The following is an 18132-nucleotide window of genomic DNA, read 5'->3' on the forward strand; positions in this document are numbered from 1 at the left end:
AGATTTTAAAACCGATATCCTCGAAAACAGTGTAAATGAAGTAAAATTTGATTCTTTTTATGAAATAGAAGAAGATGAAATTAAAAAACACATAAATAGTCTAAGAAACTCTGCTAGTCCTGGTTTTGATTATGTAAGTGTCCCATTAATCAAAGCTCTACTACCTTTTATAACTAAACCAATTACTCATATTGTAAATACAAGCTTGAAAAATGGAGTTTTTCCGAAAAACTATAAAAAAACTATGGTAATCCCAGTGTATAAGAACGGAGATCACGAAGAACTTACCAACTATCGTCCAATTTCTCTTCTATCAAATATTGCCAAAATTTTTGAAAAAGTAGTCAAAAAGCAACTGTTAATTTATCTAAAAGAAAATAACATACTTAACGGTAACCAGTATGGCTTTAGAGAAAAAAAAGCACTCAAGATGCCATAGCCAAATTAACGTCAATAATATACGATTTATTGGACAAGGGTAATAAGGTACTTGCAATATTTGTGGATTTAAGAAAAGCTTTTGACAGTGTATCACACGTCAGACTGATAAACAGATTGAAATTTTATGGGATTGGTGGAACGGTTCTTGTGTGGTTAGAAGAATTCTTAAAAAACAGAATCCAGTACGCCAGGATAAACAAAACATTGAGCGATTCAGTTTCCTCCTGTTTTGGCATCCCACAAGGTACTATTCTAGGTCCTATACTATTTATAATATATGTCAATATAATGTTCAATTTACCACTTAAAGGCGAAATCATTTCTTACACCGATGATACTGTGATGATTTTTAATGAAAAAACTTGGAATGAGCTTAATAAAATGGCTGATAAAGACTTAAAAGTTTTTAAAGAGTGGTTGGATCAAAGTTACTTGACAATGAATTCAGAAAAAACCCACTACCTAACATTCACATTAAACAATAGAAATAGACATAACCATATAGACCTAAAATCTCACGACAAAAACTGCGGAGACCATACAAACTGTTTTTCTCAATGTGTTACCCTGACCGAAAAATCTAAGATGAAATATCTGGGAACAATAATCGACCAAAATATTAAATGGAAAGAACAAATAGATTCAATGTGCAAAAGACTAAGAAAATTATTCCACATATTTTTAAAGCTTAGAGGTATTTTATCGACGGATCAATTAAAGACAGTTTATTATGCTCTAGTACAGTCAATCATTCAATATGCAATAGTTGAATGGGGGGGGGGCTTATAACGCTCATTATAGACCCTTAAAAATTCTACAAAAAAAAATCATCAAAATAATACTTTATAAACCATCCTTGTTCTCAACTACCGAACTGTTCAAAGAATTTAATGTTTTAAGAGTGGAGGATATCTACGGAAAGTGCTGTATGCTCCAGGTGCATAAGGAGAGCCTACCATCGGACCCTATTACGGGAAGGTTGAGAACAGGATGCCTCGCTCTACCGAGAATTTAAACTACCACGGCCAAACATCATTATACTTACATAGGACGGAAGCTTTTCAATAATTTACCACAAAATCTACGTCAAGAAATAAATTACGAAAAATTTAAGGATAAATTAAAGAAAAGCTTCTTGACATAACTCTTGACATCTTGACATTAACATTAACTGTATTTTAAAAAAAGAGATGTATGTATGTTTAATATGTGCCCGTGTTTACAAATTTTGTGTTTTTATTTAATATATTTTTTTTGATTTTTTTTTTTTTTTTAGTGTTATGTTTTCTCAATTTTTAAAATTGTTTAATTTTTTATTTATTTTATTATTTTGTTTTGCATTTTATGTTTTATTTTTATGTTATTTTGTAAACTTGCCAAACACAAGAGCTAGACTCTTTTTTGGCAAGTGTTTCATTTTTCTACTGAATGTATTGTTTATTTATGCTAAAATAAAGGTTTTTAAAAAAAAAATAAAAAATGTGTTTACCAATTAAATGAAGTACTACGTTTTTTGATTAACAGACCTTTTTCAAAAAAAATTCTCTACCTACACTATTTATATGTGCAGTTATTTTTGTTTTGAAGTTTGTTTTACATTTTGAGTCTTTTATATTTGGTAATAAATCATTAAACATTTTTGGAGCAATTACATTATATTGCTTTTTACCAAGGGCTGATACAAATGGGACAATACAGTTAATTTGAGTTGCTTAAAAATATTTATTCATGATTTTGTTTTAGGTATGATGTCATCAGCGTTGATGTGGGGATTTTTATCTGATACTTTGGGGAGGAAGAAGATTATGGTTTGGGGATTTTTAGTTCTCGCTATCTGTGAACTTATAGCGTCGTTGAGTCAAACCTATTTGGTGCTTTCGCTAGCAAAATTTTTTGCTGGTTTTATGTAAGTATCAATCATTGTGTATATAATGAAATTTACTTATATATATTTTTTTGGATTGCAAAATATTTATATCATGCTCTTATTTATTTACTTATTCAACACTTTATATACATATACAATATATATACATATAAGGGCGGGCATATTGCCTTAAGGCAATTCCTTCCTACCTACCCAAACCGTTCGGTTTGAGAAAATTATAAATACATGGACATATTGAATCTTACAATTTTATACAAAAATTAAAAGCAAAGATTAACAAAAATAAATGTAAATAAAAAATAAATAACACTTTACTATGAAAAGAGGAGAGGGGATGGGAAGGAAAGAAGAAGGATAAAGGAACAATTTAAATATTTAGATAGTGACATTTCAATCTTGACTAAAATGTAAACAAAGAATGCGTCTCTATAATTAGTGGGTAGATTTTCAACACAATCGAGCGGCTACTACTGTAAAAGAGGAGGCAAGAAAATTAGAGCGATGACAGGGTATAAAAAGGGTTCTCTCGTTACTAGAACGAAGAGATAGTCCGTGTTGTGAAAGAGGTTGGATGAGCTCTCCAGATCAACAGGCGAAGTGGGAGTATTTAAAATATTCTGAAGAAGTGATAGAATGTGATTTTTCTTCTATGCCTGATACTGAGCCAGCGTAGCTCTTGATTATATGTAATGTTTTATCATATAATATCTTGAAATTGTATTGAGTAAAATTTATTTCAATAAATAAAAATAAAATAAAATAAAATAAATAAAACAACTTTGTTTTTAACCACTAATTTTTATTTTTTACCGACGATTTTTATAATCAGAAATGTGGTCATATTTCCTAAGACCGAAAATATACCTTATGTATTCTGAAATCGTTCAAGTTTAAGAAACATGTGCGTAATCTAGAATGGGTTTTTTTTTCTCTTTTCCAATGAATCAAATCGTATTCATTAATAATCCCGACAAATAACTATAAGTAAAACAAATTAAAGCTGTCAAAAAAGGAAAAGAGTTACACTGTCAACAGCCATGAAAACAACATTTTGTAACATTACATGTAAACCAGAAACACTATAGAAGATGAATTGTATTTGAACACGAATACATCATTTTTTACATAGCATTAAAGACAAGAAACATTATATCAACATAAAATATCGATCTTAACAAAAATTTTACACATTCATCTAACACTTAATACAATATAGTAAAAAAAATGTTTTTTATGTACCTTATTATTATTTTTTTATTCGTTTATATCCCCGCTGGATAGAGCCTATGGGAAATTTAATTTCCGTTTTGTTGTTGTATTTGTTTATGTTTGCAGATAAAATAATGTATCAATAAAAGTTCTCAATAAAAAGTTATGAACAAATTAGTATTCTTACAGCTAACATTCCATTTTCGGTTAACAAATAATAATTTTTAATTTATTTCAGATTCAATGGGCCATTTGCTATTTTGATCTCATACATATCAGAAATGCACGCTGCGTCAATAAGGGCTAAAGTTCTAGTGTACATCGGTGCATTTTACTCCTTCGGAAATATGAATTTGCCCCTTATTGCATGGGGAGTGCTTCCTCAGGATTGGACAATTTCATTATTTAATGGAAGCTATGGTAATTTATACTATTGATTAATTAAAAAAAAATATATATATATATATATATATATTTATATCTCTCTTTCTTTCATTTTTCTATCTCTTTCATACAATATTTTATAATATTAATAGCAACGCGTGTAATTAAAGGTTAGTTTAATTCCTGACGATGAGGTAGTTACCTCGAAACCAGTCGAAGTGTAACTCAAAATTAAAGTGGTTTATACAAATTTATAAACATATATGTGTAAAATGTCATACTACAAAGTGAAAAATGTTTTTAAAAAAAATAAAAATATATGTGTATAAGTATTCACAATATTAATTTTAAAAATCCTATAAAGACTTGGCCTGTTGGTCCATTATCTTCAGATTCAAACAACCTCATGCCTGGAATAAAATTATTCTGAGGTACCTGTTTTTAAAATTCAATAGCATGCTGTTTAGAGCCCTACTGAAGTGCCGCTTATCCATAAATGAGAATATGTGCTATGCAGTCGTTGCAATTGATTTTTACCCAGTAAAAACATCATGCACAATCTTGTAGAATATCTGCTAGCAGAGCTTAGAGACTATACCCAGTCTGGGTAGTCCATAAGTGTAAAAGAATTACAGTTAAAGACCTTCTTTTATCTATTTCGCTGTCCTCATTGCTGAGCGTTGTGGTTCTGAGGGATGTCAGATCTTATGTAGGTGTATGATACGTCTCCATTCCTCAGCCAATTTGAGGGCAGCTTTAATGAGAACTCCGTTAATTTCCTTGTCTCTATCACAATAAATAAAATATATTTAAATTTTCTTCTTGATGCTTGGTAATCGCGGTGCGAATCTTCCCTTTCAGGGAGAGTTACCTTTTTCCCCCCTTCTATCCAACAGCACTGAAAATTTTCTTGGGCTATTCCCGATCACTGGACTTCGCAATTTTTATCATGACATGGTAAATTTAAAGACAAATTATTTGTTTTAAATTTTGTTCATTCCCCTTCGTGCTGCTGTGGATATCCTGATCAGTCTTCTGAACACATCCTGTAGTCTTGTCCCTTTTTTCTTATCTATGATTACCGAATGGAGTTTCTTGCTACTATCCGTGGCCCTGTTATATGTTCTGTCATATATACAGATCTGGCGGCTTCCAAAAAGAATTTTGAGGCTTTAAAAAAGTTTTGTAATTATTTCGGCGAATTGATCATGTCCTATCAATTTAATCCCAGTCAGTGAAGAATTCACTTCCCTCTTTTCTCAATCCAATGAACTGGATATTATGTAATTCTGTATTGCTTTCTTTCAGCATAAAGATGCCACCAGATTACAGAGAGCTCCTTCGGGAAGCTTTTCTTGTTCGGCAACGAGCAACGAGCAACGTTTTCGTGTATGTGGGCACCGCCAAGGACACTTATGTCCTCCGATGCGGTATGCGGTATGTGGTGGGCAAGCTGTCCCTATCACTACCGGCTTTTCGAGATTTCTCATCTTTTCTAGAATATATTTAAGATGTGATAGAATCCTTTTCCAGCATCGAAGCAATTCTTAGTTCTTAGTTCAGTCCACAGAATGCGTAGCATCCGTCTCCAGCGCTGGATTTCCGGCACACAATTAAATATATTTCAAAACATGTAATTATTTATGTTTTTAGTTCTGCACTCCTGGCAGATGTTTTTGGCTCTCTTCAGTATTCCACCCCTGGCTTCTGGCCTGGCTCTCATGCAGCTTCCAGAAAGCCCCAAATTCCTCATGTCCAGAGGAAGAAATGAAGAAGCGCTTCAGATATTTCAAAAGATGTTTTCCATGAACAAAGGACTTCCCAAGGAACAGTATCCAGTAAGGTTATTCAGAATATTTTGCTGAAAAATCACTAAAACCCCCTCAGGCCTGGCTCATTTTTGAATGTTGAAAAATTTTGTAAAAGTTATTGGCATTGGAGACAACGATTTTTTTCGTTTATTTAACATTAATATGCTGCTTGTCTTACACACATGCAGGTAGTATATTCTTAGTAGAATTTGAAAAATAAATATTTTCCTTGATTTCATGATACCAGAGTATTTCAATTTTGAAGCTAGTTTAAACTAGCCAAAAATAATTGAGAAAATAGAGGTAAAGCTGTGGTAGGCAAGTTCGAACCTCGAACCTCCAGTTTATGAGTCTATGAAATAACCACGGGATCACAACCTGGTTATGTATGTGGTTTTTAGCACACAATCCTTTACCAAGGACAAGAACATGCCTTTTATCGTGAGACCTTTGTTTAATTTTCAATTAGGTGTTTTACATTATTTTGTTTATTCTAAAATATGATCAATAATAAAAATTTTTTTTGTAATATTTTAGATAAAATCTCTGGCGAATGAAAGGGCCGGAGAAGGGGGCGCGGCGGCTCCGCAGGGGTGGGCAGCTATCAGGGGAGGAGTGAAGCAGTTAAAACCCCTCGTTTCATCTCTGCATGTGTATAATCTCATATTAGTCTGCTTCATAATGTCAGCCTGTATGTTCGGGTAAAGTTATTCAAATTAACTTAATTATCAATTTATACAGATTACAGTGAAAATGATACTGCCGCCCTAAGCATAACCATCGCAATCGACATCTTTGTGAAAAAATAGTTATTTCTATATTTGGAATCAGCGTGTGGTGGGGCCTATTGTCAGGGTTACCAGTTGTGTTAGTCACCAATGAGGAACTTCAGCTCTACGGGAAATTGGATACAAAAAATGTTTTCTTGCGCGCGGTAAAAATTAAAGCATTAAATTGTATCGCAAAGTTTTTTGAAAATGTAAGAAAAAAATAATAAAAAAGATTTTAATAAAAACGCACTTTAATTGACGTCACTGGTTCATATGAAAAACCAATGGTATGAAAGCTGTAAATGATATCCGGTTGGCTTATCGTTAACTAATCAATCGGAAGAACTAATAGAGAACAAGGTCTAACGATACCCGCGGAGTTACTTCAGAAATACAAAACTTTAAAAAATCATAACGCTAATAATACAATATATAAAAATACAAATAAATGTTGCCTTAGTTGAAAAGTCCATTAACAAATAAAAAATAAATAAAAAGGCACTGGACTTCCTCATTGTCGACTCTTCTCTTGACTCTGTAGGTAAGTCGACCAGCGTTTTTACGCAACGCAGAGATGTTTTTATTTCTGCACTGCAGGCTAAAATCTGGTGTAGGAAGTCGTCTGAAGTCCTACATCCAACATCTCACGCGTGATTTTCCTTTTGCTCTTCAAAAGGTTTCTTCAAACTTCATAAGTAAAAAGAAGTCGGTACTAACATGTATTTTGAACACTATTTATTAAAGCAAAAATAAAATCAACGAGATATGTTATAAAATATTTAACTAATAAAATAAACTGAAGTAAAGATTATGTGAATAATTTCTACTACGCGGTTGACAATTATTTTGGAAGACGTGGATCTTGGTAGTAGGTGGCGGACTGCAGAGGTAGAGGATGAAGAACGATCAGTGCGTCGGTGCTTTTTTATACTTACCTACGTCACTGATCCTCTGTATTGCCAACCTATCGTGTTGGTTGTCTATGCTCAACGGTTGGCGGCACCTACTTCTGAGGCACCACAAGCGTGACAGGATCAATGAGAATCAGTTGTCCATATTTTTATATTTATAATTATTTAACGAATTTTTACTGAGCCTAACCCCCGTAGATAAGTGCTGTATATTTGGTCTCCTTGCTTAATATATCCATGGTAATAGCTATTGCTATACACATACAGGTAAACGTCGTTTTGCGCCGGGGCTCCGTTCCGAGAGACACCGGCGTAAAATGAACACAAATATTTATTTATTCATTTATTTATATTTTTGCTAACAAACTATAATTAATAATAAAAATAATGTGACCTCACTGGGGTTTCCCGCGCCGAGGGCACTTAACAATACACTTTTTTAAAATTACATTTGAGAATAAACAAACAAGACTAACTTAAAAAAACAAAGATAATTAACAAATATTCAGACAGTTTTAAAAACAAGGTATTTATGTACATCTATATTATATATATATTATAAAACACACAATGAAAATAACAAAAACCTAACATAAGCTTATACACTTGTGGAGCAGTTGATTCAATATTGGTATGGGCGAATGAGACAATCCATTTTACTTCTACCTAGCTAATAAAAGATATGGAAAAGTTAGGTTCCGTGTCTAAATTCTAAGAGCAATCTAACATGTTTATTTAATACAGATCCTATATATTCAAAATAAATTATAAATGTATTTAATAAATGCAATTAAAATTTGTTTACAAAATAAATAATAATCTCTTGAAATATATAATATTTTTTCATAATAAATACTAACTCACCAGTTCGTTGGTACTAAATTAAATTTTCACACTTTTTAAAAAAAAGCATCCAATTTCATTTGTTTTGATTGTTGCTTTCTTTCTTGCAGAATCATAGCATAAACTACAAATATTTGAATATTCTTTTAATTTTAATAATAATTTAATAAAAAATCTAATCGTACCTTTTTGTTTTTTTTTAAACAAAACGAAAACTAACTAGGAAACAATTTCACACACACAATGTGCTGCTCGCGTAAACGGTAATTGAATAAAACAACGTGTAAAAGTGTGTCTGCTATTAGAATCGCGGCACCTACTGTCGTCTGGTGTCGGCCGAACCGAGAACTCTCACGCCGGCACTAACTGGCGTAATTGTAGATAAATAAATAAACCAAATAAATTCAAGTTTCCAAATACTATAATATTAAAGTAAGATAGTTTACCTATTTCATCATGATCGTAGAACAATGGCGCATGAGATTTTCTTCAACTCTACATGTGAGAGGTTAATTTTTTTTTTGCCATTTTATGTCGCAATTTGATTTGAATTTGAAGTACAAAAGTATATCATTTGATAGTTGAGATAGTTTTATATTTTTTTTTTTTAAACTTGGAATATAAAACCTGTATATTCGCCAAAGAGCCTGGAGCCTATGGGAACGCCTGAAAAGCTCTAATAACGAAATTCTCCAAGCCACTGCAGGGTGGATCCATTCACCGTTGTTCGAGCGATGGCGAGATATGCTAAAACTACCATAAGTGCTGCAAATATAAAATTTTATTTTATATTTATGTTTATAGTTAAATATATGTTTATATTTATATTTTTGTTTACGGTTATGTTTATAATTATGTTCATGTTTATATGGTAGAATTGGCTCTGCACTATGTAGCCATTTTACTGGATAAAATAAAACAAAAAAATAAAATAAAAAAAATAACCTTTTTAAGATCAAATATAAAAGAAAGTCAAAGTCTCATTTTTCGCACATCCGTCATTGTTTCATGATTACAACTATTTGAAAATATTGTATTTATAATCTAATTCAAATAATTTAATTCGGTCAGAGCAATAAAGACCAGACAGGCAGTCATTTGCAAACAAACCTAGACATCCGATTACCTCAGAATTTGTTTTTGAATTGAGCTTTGGGCTAACGATGTGTAATTAAGATAATGTTAATTTATTTTTAAGTGGTATTTTTTATAAATAACTAAACTCTTATTATCTGTATGTATATCTTATTGATTGTTTTCTGTCTGGCACTAAACGCCATTTATTTGAATAAAATATTTAAAAAATAAATAAATCTGGAGCGTTTAAATACTTCTTTCTACATTCTATCCAACAAATATTATTAAATTCAGATGTTAGAATTAAGAATATTCATAGTATTATTTTTTTTCAGTTCTAATACTCTGAGGTTATGGTTTCCACAAATGGCTACTATTATTGAGGACTATGATTCGAAGCACGCTGAGAGTGCACCGCTGTGTCAGATTATAGAATCTTATGTCTCTAATAAAACTTCTCAAGTTATCGATGAAGTAGACGAATTTATTAGTGAATGCACAACGGTAAGTTAAACACAATATTTTTGTTGCATGTAATTTAAAAAAAAAAAAATATTTTTTTTAATGAACTAGCTGAATGAAATTTTATCAAGTTATCTACTTATTACAATATTTATGCCTACAAGTTATTACAATTTTACTTAATCATCAACATAAGGAACTTTTTGATTTGATGAATTCAGTAATTCTGTATTCTTTCTTATTATTTTTTAAGTACTTCATTTGGTTACCTACCATTTTAAACTGAAATTATTTATACTTGGCGTCTAATATTAATAATAATTACATAACTATTTCTTTCTCTACCGGTAATTATATGCAAAAGTCTTAAAAAATAATATTGTGTGATATTGTTAATATTTCATTAGAGATCCTTTCTACTTTATGTTATACTTATATATTTTTTAAATACGTATAAAATTAACATTTTATGAAAATACCGATCAATCATTTAATATGTCTCTTAACATTTTCGGCCTTTTTTAGATTTGATTATGTGAACATTTTAAATTAACCACATATTTTATACATAGTTTTTATTCTTAAATCTTTATTTTTTTCTAGCTAAGAATTGATAGGAGAAAGAAATGCGATTTTGTTGTTTTCCATGCAATACATGTATATATTTAATGTATACCTGTATATTTTTTACTAATATGTAAAAACGTTTGATTTACATTTCTTTTTCTTCTTCTGTGTTTTAGCTTAAAGTAAAAAGAGGAAAATGGACGAATCTTACTGATAATAATTATTACTTCCTGATTTTCTCTCACTTTATATTTTGTAAAATACATTGCTGACTGCATGTTTTTGCATATTAAATATGTAAAAGCTTACAGGACGTTTAAATAAATAAATAAATAGTCTACTAAATATATTAAATGATTCAAAGTATCTTTAAAGACATCAATATGTGTTGTAATTCACCACTGCAATTGAGCTTCCTGGCCTGTTGTGGTGCAAAAAAAATAGCTTTCTTGATAATAGAGAAAAAATAATATATTATAGTAAAGTCAACATTTTCCTGTCTATTGTGTTGTCCTTGTGTGAACTCTGCTTAAATAATGAAATATTTAAATTTCGTGTATATTTGAACTTACTCCCGGCCTGAAACGATTATCAAAGTCCAAATGAAACATCAATAAAAATAATAAGCACGGTACAAGAAACATGAAATTGGAACTACTTAATGTTATGTCTAAGTTTGAGCTTAGCATTTAATAATATGAGAGTGAAATGACCGCTTGATTCTTGAACACTTTGAAGCCTGATACTTGTACTGTAGACTAAACTCATTAGCAATTTTACTGCCCTAGAATTGAAATATTTGGATATCCAAGCAATAATCTATTTTTGTACTGGTGTTGTATGTCAACCAGTATTGCGAATCATCATCGCCATTTATTTTATCACCAACTACAGCGTATTGTGATCATTTTTGTTAAATGAAGGCAAGGTATTAATCTTACGCCTTTTTCAGTCCAGAGACTTTAAAATATTTTCCCATAAAAACACCCTTTGATATGAATATTATCCCACGCTGCCAGAAGTCAAACTAGAGGATGGGTCATGGGGTCTATCACAAACTCTGAATTCGGGCAAAGAAATTTCAGGTTTCTGGGCCCCAAAATATTCAATATGCTACCCAAAGATTGCAAAACCATGACCCGGATTCAATTTAACAAATTTGTAAAAAATTGGTTGTTGAATTTAGGTCGAGAAAAATTTACTAAAAATAAATTCCTAATAAATTAATATTGTATAACTGTTTAGTATATTAACAAGTAGGTGGTAATGTTATTGTTTATTTTTGCATAAAAATGTCTGCCTTAAAACAGGTTGTACGTAGTTAGGCAGACTAGACATGATCCAGAGAAATCTATTACGTAAGTGTTTATGTAGTAGATAAAGTTATTGTTATTTTTGTTAATAAACTTTGATTATTATTATTATATCAATCATCTCGGGAATTAAACCCAAAACTTCTTGCGTGATAAAAAAAGCACTGACCATTATACCACGAGGCGAAAATCATGCAAAAGTAACAAAATAACTCATTTTGGACTTAAGTCTTAAATTTAGGACTTTTTTTAGTTTAACATAAGTTTTTCGTGTTTTTTTATTTTTTATTTTATTTTTCAAATTGTATTATTTTATCATATTTATTACCAGGGCAAAAGTACTTGTGATATTTTAAGTTGCTGCGTTTTTAAAAAATATTTATGTTTTTTATCGAACCCGAATTTGATACATAAAATAATGGCGTCACAAGTATAATTTCATTTGTATCCAGTAAAGTTTAGTTCGTCGGCATTATACCCGTTTATGATTGACAAGCTTGAAGGCAGGAATAGAATTGTTGATAAAAACAACAACTGTACAACATGCGTTTGAAATGTGTTTGATTTTGTGATGTGATGTCATTGTTCCAGCTTGACTCTGGCAATGTCACCTATGTGAACAGCATCATTATCGGAGCCTCCAGCTTCATTGCCTACATCTGTGGCGGGTTCCTCGTCAACACTCTTGGCAAGAGGAAGCTCGGGGCTCTTGGGCTTGTAGGAAGTGGCTCATGTGCCCTTGCGCTGTTCTGGTCAACCAGTCTTCCAGAGGTGGTGGCGCTCTTCGCTGTGTTCCTCTCCATCACGAGTCTGGTTGGAAGTGTACTGTCTAGTATTGCGGTGGATCTGTTCCCAACATCCATCAGGTTATTCTTTGATTTACCAAAAAATATTGACAAAACTGCTGTATCAAAACAGAAAAGCGATTGCAAGTTAAAATGCTAGTATTTATGAGTTTTAATCACACAAAAAAAAAAAAAAAAAATTCGATACTTTAGTATATATTAAGTGAAGGTTATTACAAGAGTTCTTACAGGGCACTGCAGATTAAATAAACACCTTGCTAGAATGAAATTTTCTAAAAATTCTAAATATTAGTTCTGCATTGAAGATGACTTTACAGCTATGCATATTATTATTTGAATGTGATGCTTTATATCACAAAAGAAACCGTATCCTCCACTTAGTAGCCAGACTATTTAAAGACCTGGGCTTGGAGGGTCAGAACTAATTTACGAGAATACGTCACAATAGGTACACAGATCACACAGATCACTGTGACGTCAAGAGCTTATATAGCTCTGACCCCCATTTTTTATAATAAGAATAAGATCTTACCTACTTATAAGACCAACTTAAAATTGGTCTAATTTAAGGCTTTCTACTCTAAATATTGCTAGCTCAAAGCAACAGTGAGATAAACGCGAAATTTCCGAATTTGAGATACAAATATGTTAATACATTAATGTTTTGTATTGAAATTAAATAGTTAACCTACGTGAAAATATGGTGTTTATAATCTACTTTCAATAATTTAATTCAGTCAGATCCATTGTACACCTTAAAGTCAGATTGTCTCAGAATACGTTTTTCAGAGATATATTACTGTTGTTTTGGACTAGCAATATCTGCAGGGATTTTTTTTGTGAATTAACAAAAAATAAATAGTATAATAGGCGAGTGCTTTTTTTACTTGTTGCTGAACGTGGTGATAATATGATAATTTAGGAAATGTAAAAGTTCTTAAAGAGTTATGTTTTTTTTACTAAATTTTTGTTTGTATCGCAAAATATGGCTGAAAACTTTTAATTAAAGAATTACAATCTATTATTCGACACACGTAAATGAAGTAATTTGAACATTTGTGATTTACAAGTAAAATTTTAGGGGTTATAAAATCATCATTACTAACATAATTTTTATTGATGAATATATTTTTTTCGTTTCCAGAGCAATGGCTGTGGCTATTACGATGATGCTTGGTAGAATGGGAACAGTCCTGGGCGGAGTCATCTTCCCTTATCTTCTAGAAATGGGTTGTCTTGTCCCATTTGTGGCGATAGCAGCTATTTTATCAAGTAAGATATTTCCTTACATTATTTTATACGTATTGTATTTGCCGAAACCTAAGAAACATATAACTGGGTATGTTTGCATTCAAATACCACGTTGTTGTAATAAAGTTACCGGAGCTTCTACTATGTAAAACATTGTTTGCAAACACTTAAAAAATATTATGAGTGCTAAAATGGTGAAGGGTTTTTTAGAACATTATAATTTGATGCAACGAACGGTGTATCGCAGGGGCCAGATTTAAGTCCTATCTTAATTATTAGTATTTAAGATTTTTCCATGTTATGTATGATCATTTATCAAATATATTTACTATTTATTCTTCTAAAACAAATGATCATATGTAAGAGATCACGCAAATATAAAGTAAAGAATTCATCGACTTAGCTTGAAATTTCTAGAGAATTCCCGAAGTCCATATTTTGTAAACACAACTTTGCGATAATGTTTTTAATGTTAGTCTTCTTAGGTGTTAAATATTTCATGTTATTTTAAGGCAAAACATATTTACATGTTTTTTTTACATTCCAGTTGGCGGATTTTTGACTTTGGTACTTCCAAGAACAACCTTAAAGAAGATGAATTGATTGAAAACGCAATGGGAAAGTGGATACGATTTGAATCTGGATGGCTTATTTATACATAGTAGCAACAAATGATAGGTTTAAACACAATATGTAACAAATTTTCCAGCAATACATTAAATGAATTAACTATTTTTTTATAATTGCTTGGAAAATCTAGAAAAATTAAAGTGTTTAAGAGAACTTTATGTGAAAAAACAAAAAAAGTATTGTAAATTGTCGCAAATCAAATGAAATTGACTGTCCGTAAATATACTTGTTCCCAGATTTTTTTTTGCCGATTTGAGAAATAGATTTTTAACCCGGCCAAATAAATTTAAAAAACTGCTAAAATTTTAGTCCATCAAAAAAAATCGGTGAAATTGAAATTTTAAAAAAATAACGGAACTTCCAACAGTCATAATATTTGTTTTACAAGAATAATAATAATATTTGTTCAGTGACAGATTCGGCAGTTTTATGACTTATTTTTTATGATTAACCTAACTAGATTTATTATTAAAATTATCAACTTTATTTTGGTTTTGTAAATATTGTACTAAAATATTAGGATAATTCAGGAATGGAAAATATCAAGTTATTATTAATATAAATATAAAAATGTGCAATATATAGTATATCAAAATGTGGTACTGATTTTGTGAAAATATTACGAAAGAAAAATATACGTTACAAATACAGTTAAATTGGGTAAGTAGTTAATGATATTAATTATTTATTAAAAAAGAAAATTACGAAGGGTGAAACACAAATAAATTTACTATCAAGGTAACTGTAGGAATGTTATCAAACGATAGGGAATCTTCGTTTCTATTTGTGACCAATACCTCCAAAAACAATTTAAATCAATAAAGCTGGCTTTTGGGTGTAAATTAAGATATTTCAAAAGATAAACCGGTTCCACGATTATTTCATTACCCAGCCTAAGTTTAGACTGAATTAAACCAAAGGGTGAAAAGTATCCCTCTAGAGCTGTTGTGGGTGAATAATACTCAGAGCAAGAAGCAAGAGCAAAACCCGGTTCACAAAACGCAACAAACGCGATTTTATGGTACCCGGGGAATCTCAGTAAAGTTAAACACCGAGAAATGCGGGAATGTCTCGTAAAATTTAAGACACCTACTAAATTATAAATACCGAAAAACCGTCAGGTACAATAAACATTACTATTATATAAACAATTCAGCGGTAATTAAAGACACGATAACTTTTTGTTTCGAGACGCTAATATTTTTGTAATGATTACAATTGTCATATAAAGTTTACATTGGGCTGTTGTTTAACATGTTTCCTGAAATATATGGCAATTTGTATAAACTGTTATTACCAAATGAAGGTTTCTCTCAAAGAAAATACACAGGAAACTCTTTTTGCACGGGAGGTACGGTTCGCGCAGTACCGTGTAAAAAAGTACACTAAAAAAAGAACTATACTGGATGAGTTTCCTTGTATAAAAATCTAGCAGCTATGCAGCTGGCTGTTGGGCGCACCGATGTGGGTTACAATATTTCAGGAAAAATTATTTTGAGCGGACAAAGGCAACCTCTCCTGGCTCCTGCTAGAGCATATAGGACATGCTCGACGGATGCACTTTAGGTTCTTACGGGCATGTCCCTTTTGGATCTGGAGGTCCAGCGATGATCCGCAAATTACCACTTAAAAAGAAAGTGCTCCTCTGTTATTGCTGGTATCCGTCTACTCCTAACTGAAGGAATGACTCAATCCGATATAAAAAAAATGTCTTTAAATGCTCTTATTGATACTTGGTAATTGCGATGGGAATCTTCCCCTTCAAAAGGTGCTACCTTTCTTTTTTTCCTTCAATCCGCCAGCGCTTAAAATCTTCTTGGGTTATCCCCGATTACCCCGATTTTATCAGGTCATGGTAAATTTAATAACAAATTATTTGTTTTCAACGTTGTTGATTCCTCTTCGTGCTGCTGCCGATACCCTTATCAATCTTTTGAACAAATTCTGCGATCTTGTTCTTTTTCTCCTCTCTATGATTACCGAATGCAGCTTCTCGCTACTATCCGTGACTCTGTTATTGGTCCTGTCGAATATACAGATCTGGTGCCTTCAAAAGTGAATTTCATGGCTTTTAATAAGTTTTGTAATCATTTCAGCGAATTGATCATGCCCAATCAATTTAATCACCGTCAGTGAAGAATACACATGACTTTTTTTCTTATTCTAATGAAGTGCGTATTATATACTTCTGGATTACCTTCTTGTAGCAAAAAGATGCCAAGGCCACCAGATTACAGAGAGCTCCTTCGGGCAGCTTTTCTCGTTCGGCAACGAGCAATTTTTTTGTGGATGTGGTAAAGGTGGTAAAAAAAATGACACAGTTATTCATCCTAAACAAATAAAAAAAAATGCAAAATAATAAAATGTTATTTTAAAACAGTTTTGTATGCGACAGGTAAACTTGAGTATCTCTAGAAGCCCAACTTTTCAGAAGAGACAAATTAGTGATTTTTCAAACTTTAATCATTTTGTGTTTTTCAATAAAAGGCTGTAATAAAAGTAAACTTGTTTGCTTAAATATTAAAAAAAAAAAAAAAATTATTATAATTAACGGCCGTTGCCAATTTGTACAAAATTGAAGTAAAATACAAAGTTTTATAATATGAAGAAAACATAGTTAATTGTTATGGTTAAACTCAATAAAAGTAATGTGTAGTAAAAGAGAATAAAAAAAATATGGTAAAACAGTGAAGTAAAGAAGAAAAGTAATAAAAAAGACATGCATGTTTTGTAAATCTTACATAGATAGGCACACATATTACGAAATCTTGATACACATGACAAAACACACATTTAATTTTTTTTAGAGTATATTGTGTTTTTTTATTGTCCTTAACCTCTAATTTGGTGTAGAGTTACAATAATAATAATAAAAAAAATGTATTCAAAGAAATTAGGAGTTCTAACTATTTACTATGTAATAGAGGATCAAAAATTTGATTTCGACGTAGTAATAACTCAATTTAATCATATTCGGAGTAATATATAAAAAGTATAAAACACCAAAAGATTGTTTTCAGACGTTGCCTAGTAGGTGAATTGGTTCAGCCGGATGAATCTCACCCACATAATAATGGTTTCAACTCCTTAAATTCACAAAAGTCAATAGATGGAAGAGTTGAAGAAATGTGAATGTTTAAACATGGTCAGAATAGAGATTTTTCTTAAACAGTGTGTAACGTAGCCACTTAAACTAGTCAATGTCATAAGCCCTGTAAATGCCTAGATTTCCATATCCCCTGCTCAAAAATGATTTCCCTCCCTGTTATGAATTTTTTTACTTGATTATATTTTTTTATATAACTTTTTGTACATAATGTTATTTGTACATTGGTGAGCTTATTGCCAAATGGCAATTTCTTCCAACCAACCAATAAAATAAAAGTTTTGTTTTTAAAATTCAAGTTACAGAACATATTCCATAGAAAAAAAATTATTAAAAAGCTAAATATATATAAAAATAGAAATAAAATTATTTGTTTATAAATTACCTTAAATTAAAACTATTACTCAATGGAAAAAAGGAAAAAAGAGGAAAAAGGAAAGGAGGAGAGATTAAGAAAGAGAAAGGAGATGTTTCTTCAGACGTGATTTAAACAGAGATAATGTAGTAATATCTTTGATGGTGGATGGGAGATGATTCCACAGTCGAGCCGCATGGACACTATATGAGTTAGAGAATTTCTGAACATTAATTTAACCTTGCGTTATATTGCTATTAAGCAAGGTAAAATTAACGTTCAGAAATTAACTAAATTTAATTTTTGGA

At 31.1% G+C, this 18132-nt stretch overlaps 1 protein-coding gene across 1 annotated transcript in view; it reads left to right on the forward strand.

Moving 5' to 3' along the window:
• The window catches only part of LOC148275071 (synaptic vesicle glycoprotein 2B-like), a 38869-nt gene extending 24020 nt beyond the window's left edge, over window positions 1-14849 (forward strand). The window contains exons 3-10 of the mRNA XM_088236188.1: window positions 2185-2347; window positions 3777-3958; window positions 5576-5760; window positions 6271-6434; window positions 9670-9838; window positions 12268-12542; window positions 13627-13754; window positions 14281-14849. Coding sequence (XP_088092314.1) covers window positions 2185-2347; window positions 3777-3958; window positions 5576-5760; window positions 6271-6434; window positions 9670-9838; window positions 12268-12542; window positions 13627-13754; window positions 14281-14336 — 1322 coding nt within the window. The 3' untranslated portion in view covers window positions 14337-14849. The remainder of the gene's footprint in view (window positions 1-2184; window positions 2348-3776; window positions 3959-5575; window positions 5761-6270; window positions 6435-9669; window positions 9839-12267; window positions 12543-13626; window positions 13755-14280) is intronic.
• Window positions 14850-18132: the final 3283 nt, after the last annotated feature.

The sequence above is a fragment of the Micrasema longulum genome, unplaced genomic scaffold (assembly GCF_059751315.1).
Source record: "Micrasema longulum isolate JH-2025_06_02 unplaced genomic scaffold, ASM5975131v1 h1tg001520l, whole genome shotgun sequence".
In the NCBI taxonomy this organism is placed as follows: Eukaryota; Metazoa; Arthropoda; class Insecta; order Trichoptera; family Brachycentridae; genus Micrasema; species Micrasema longulum.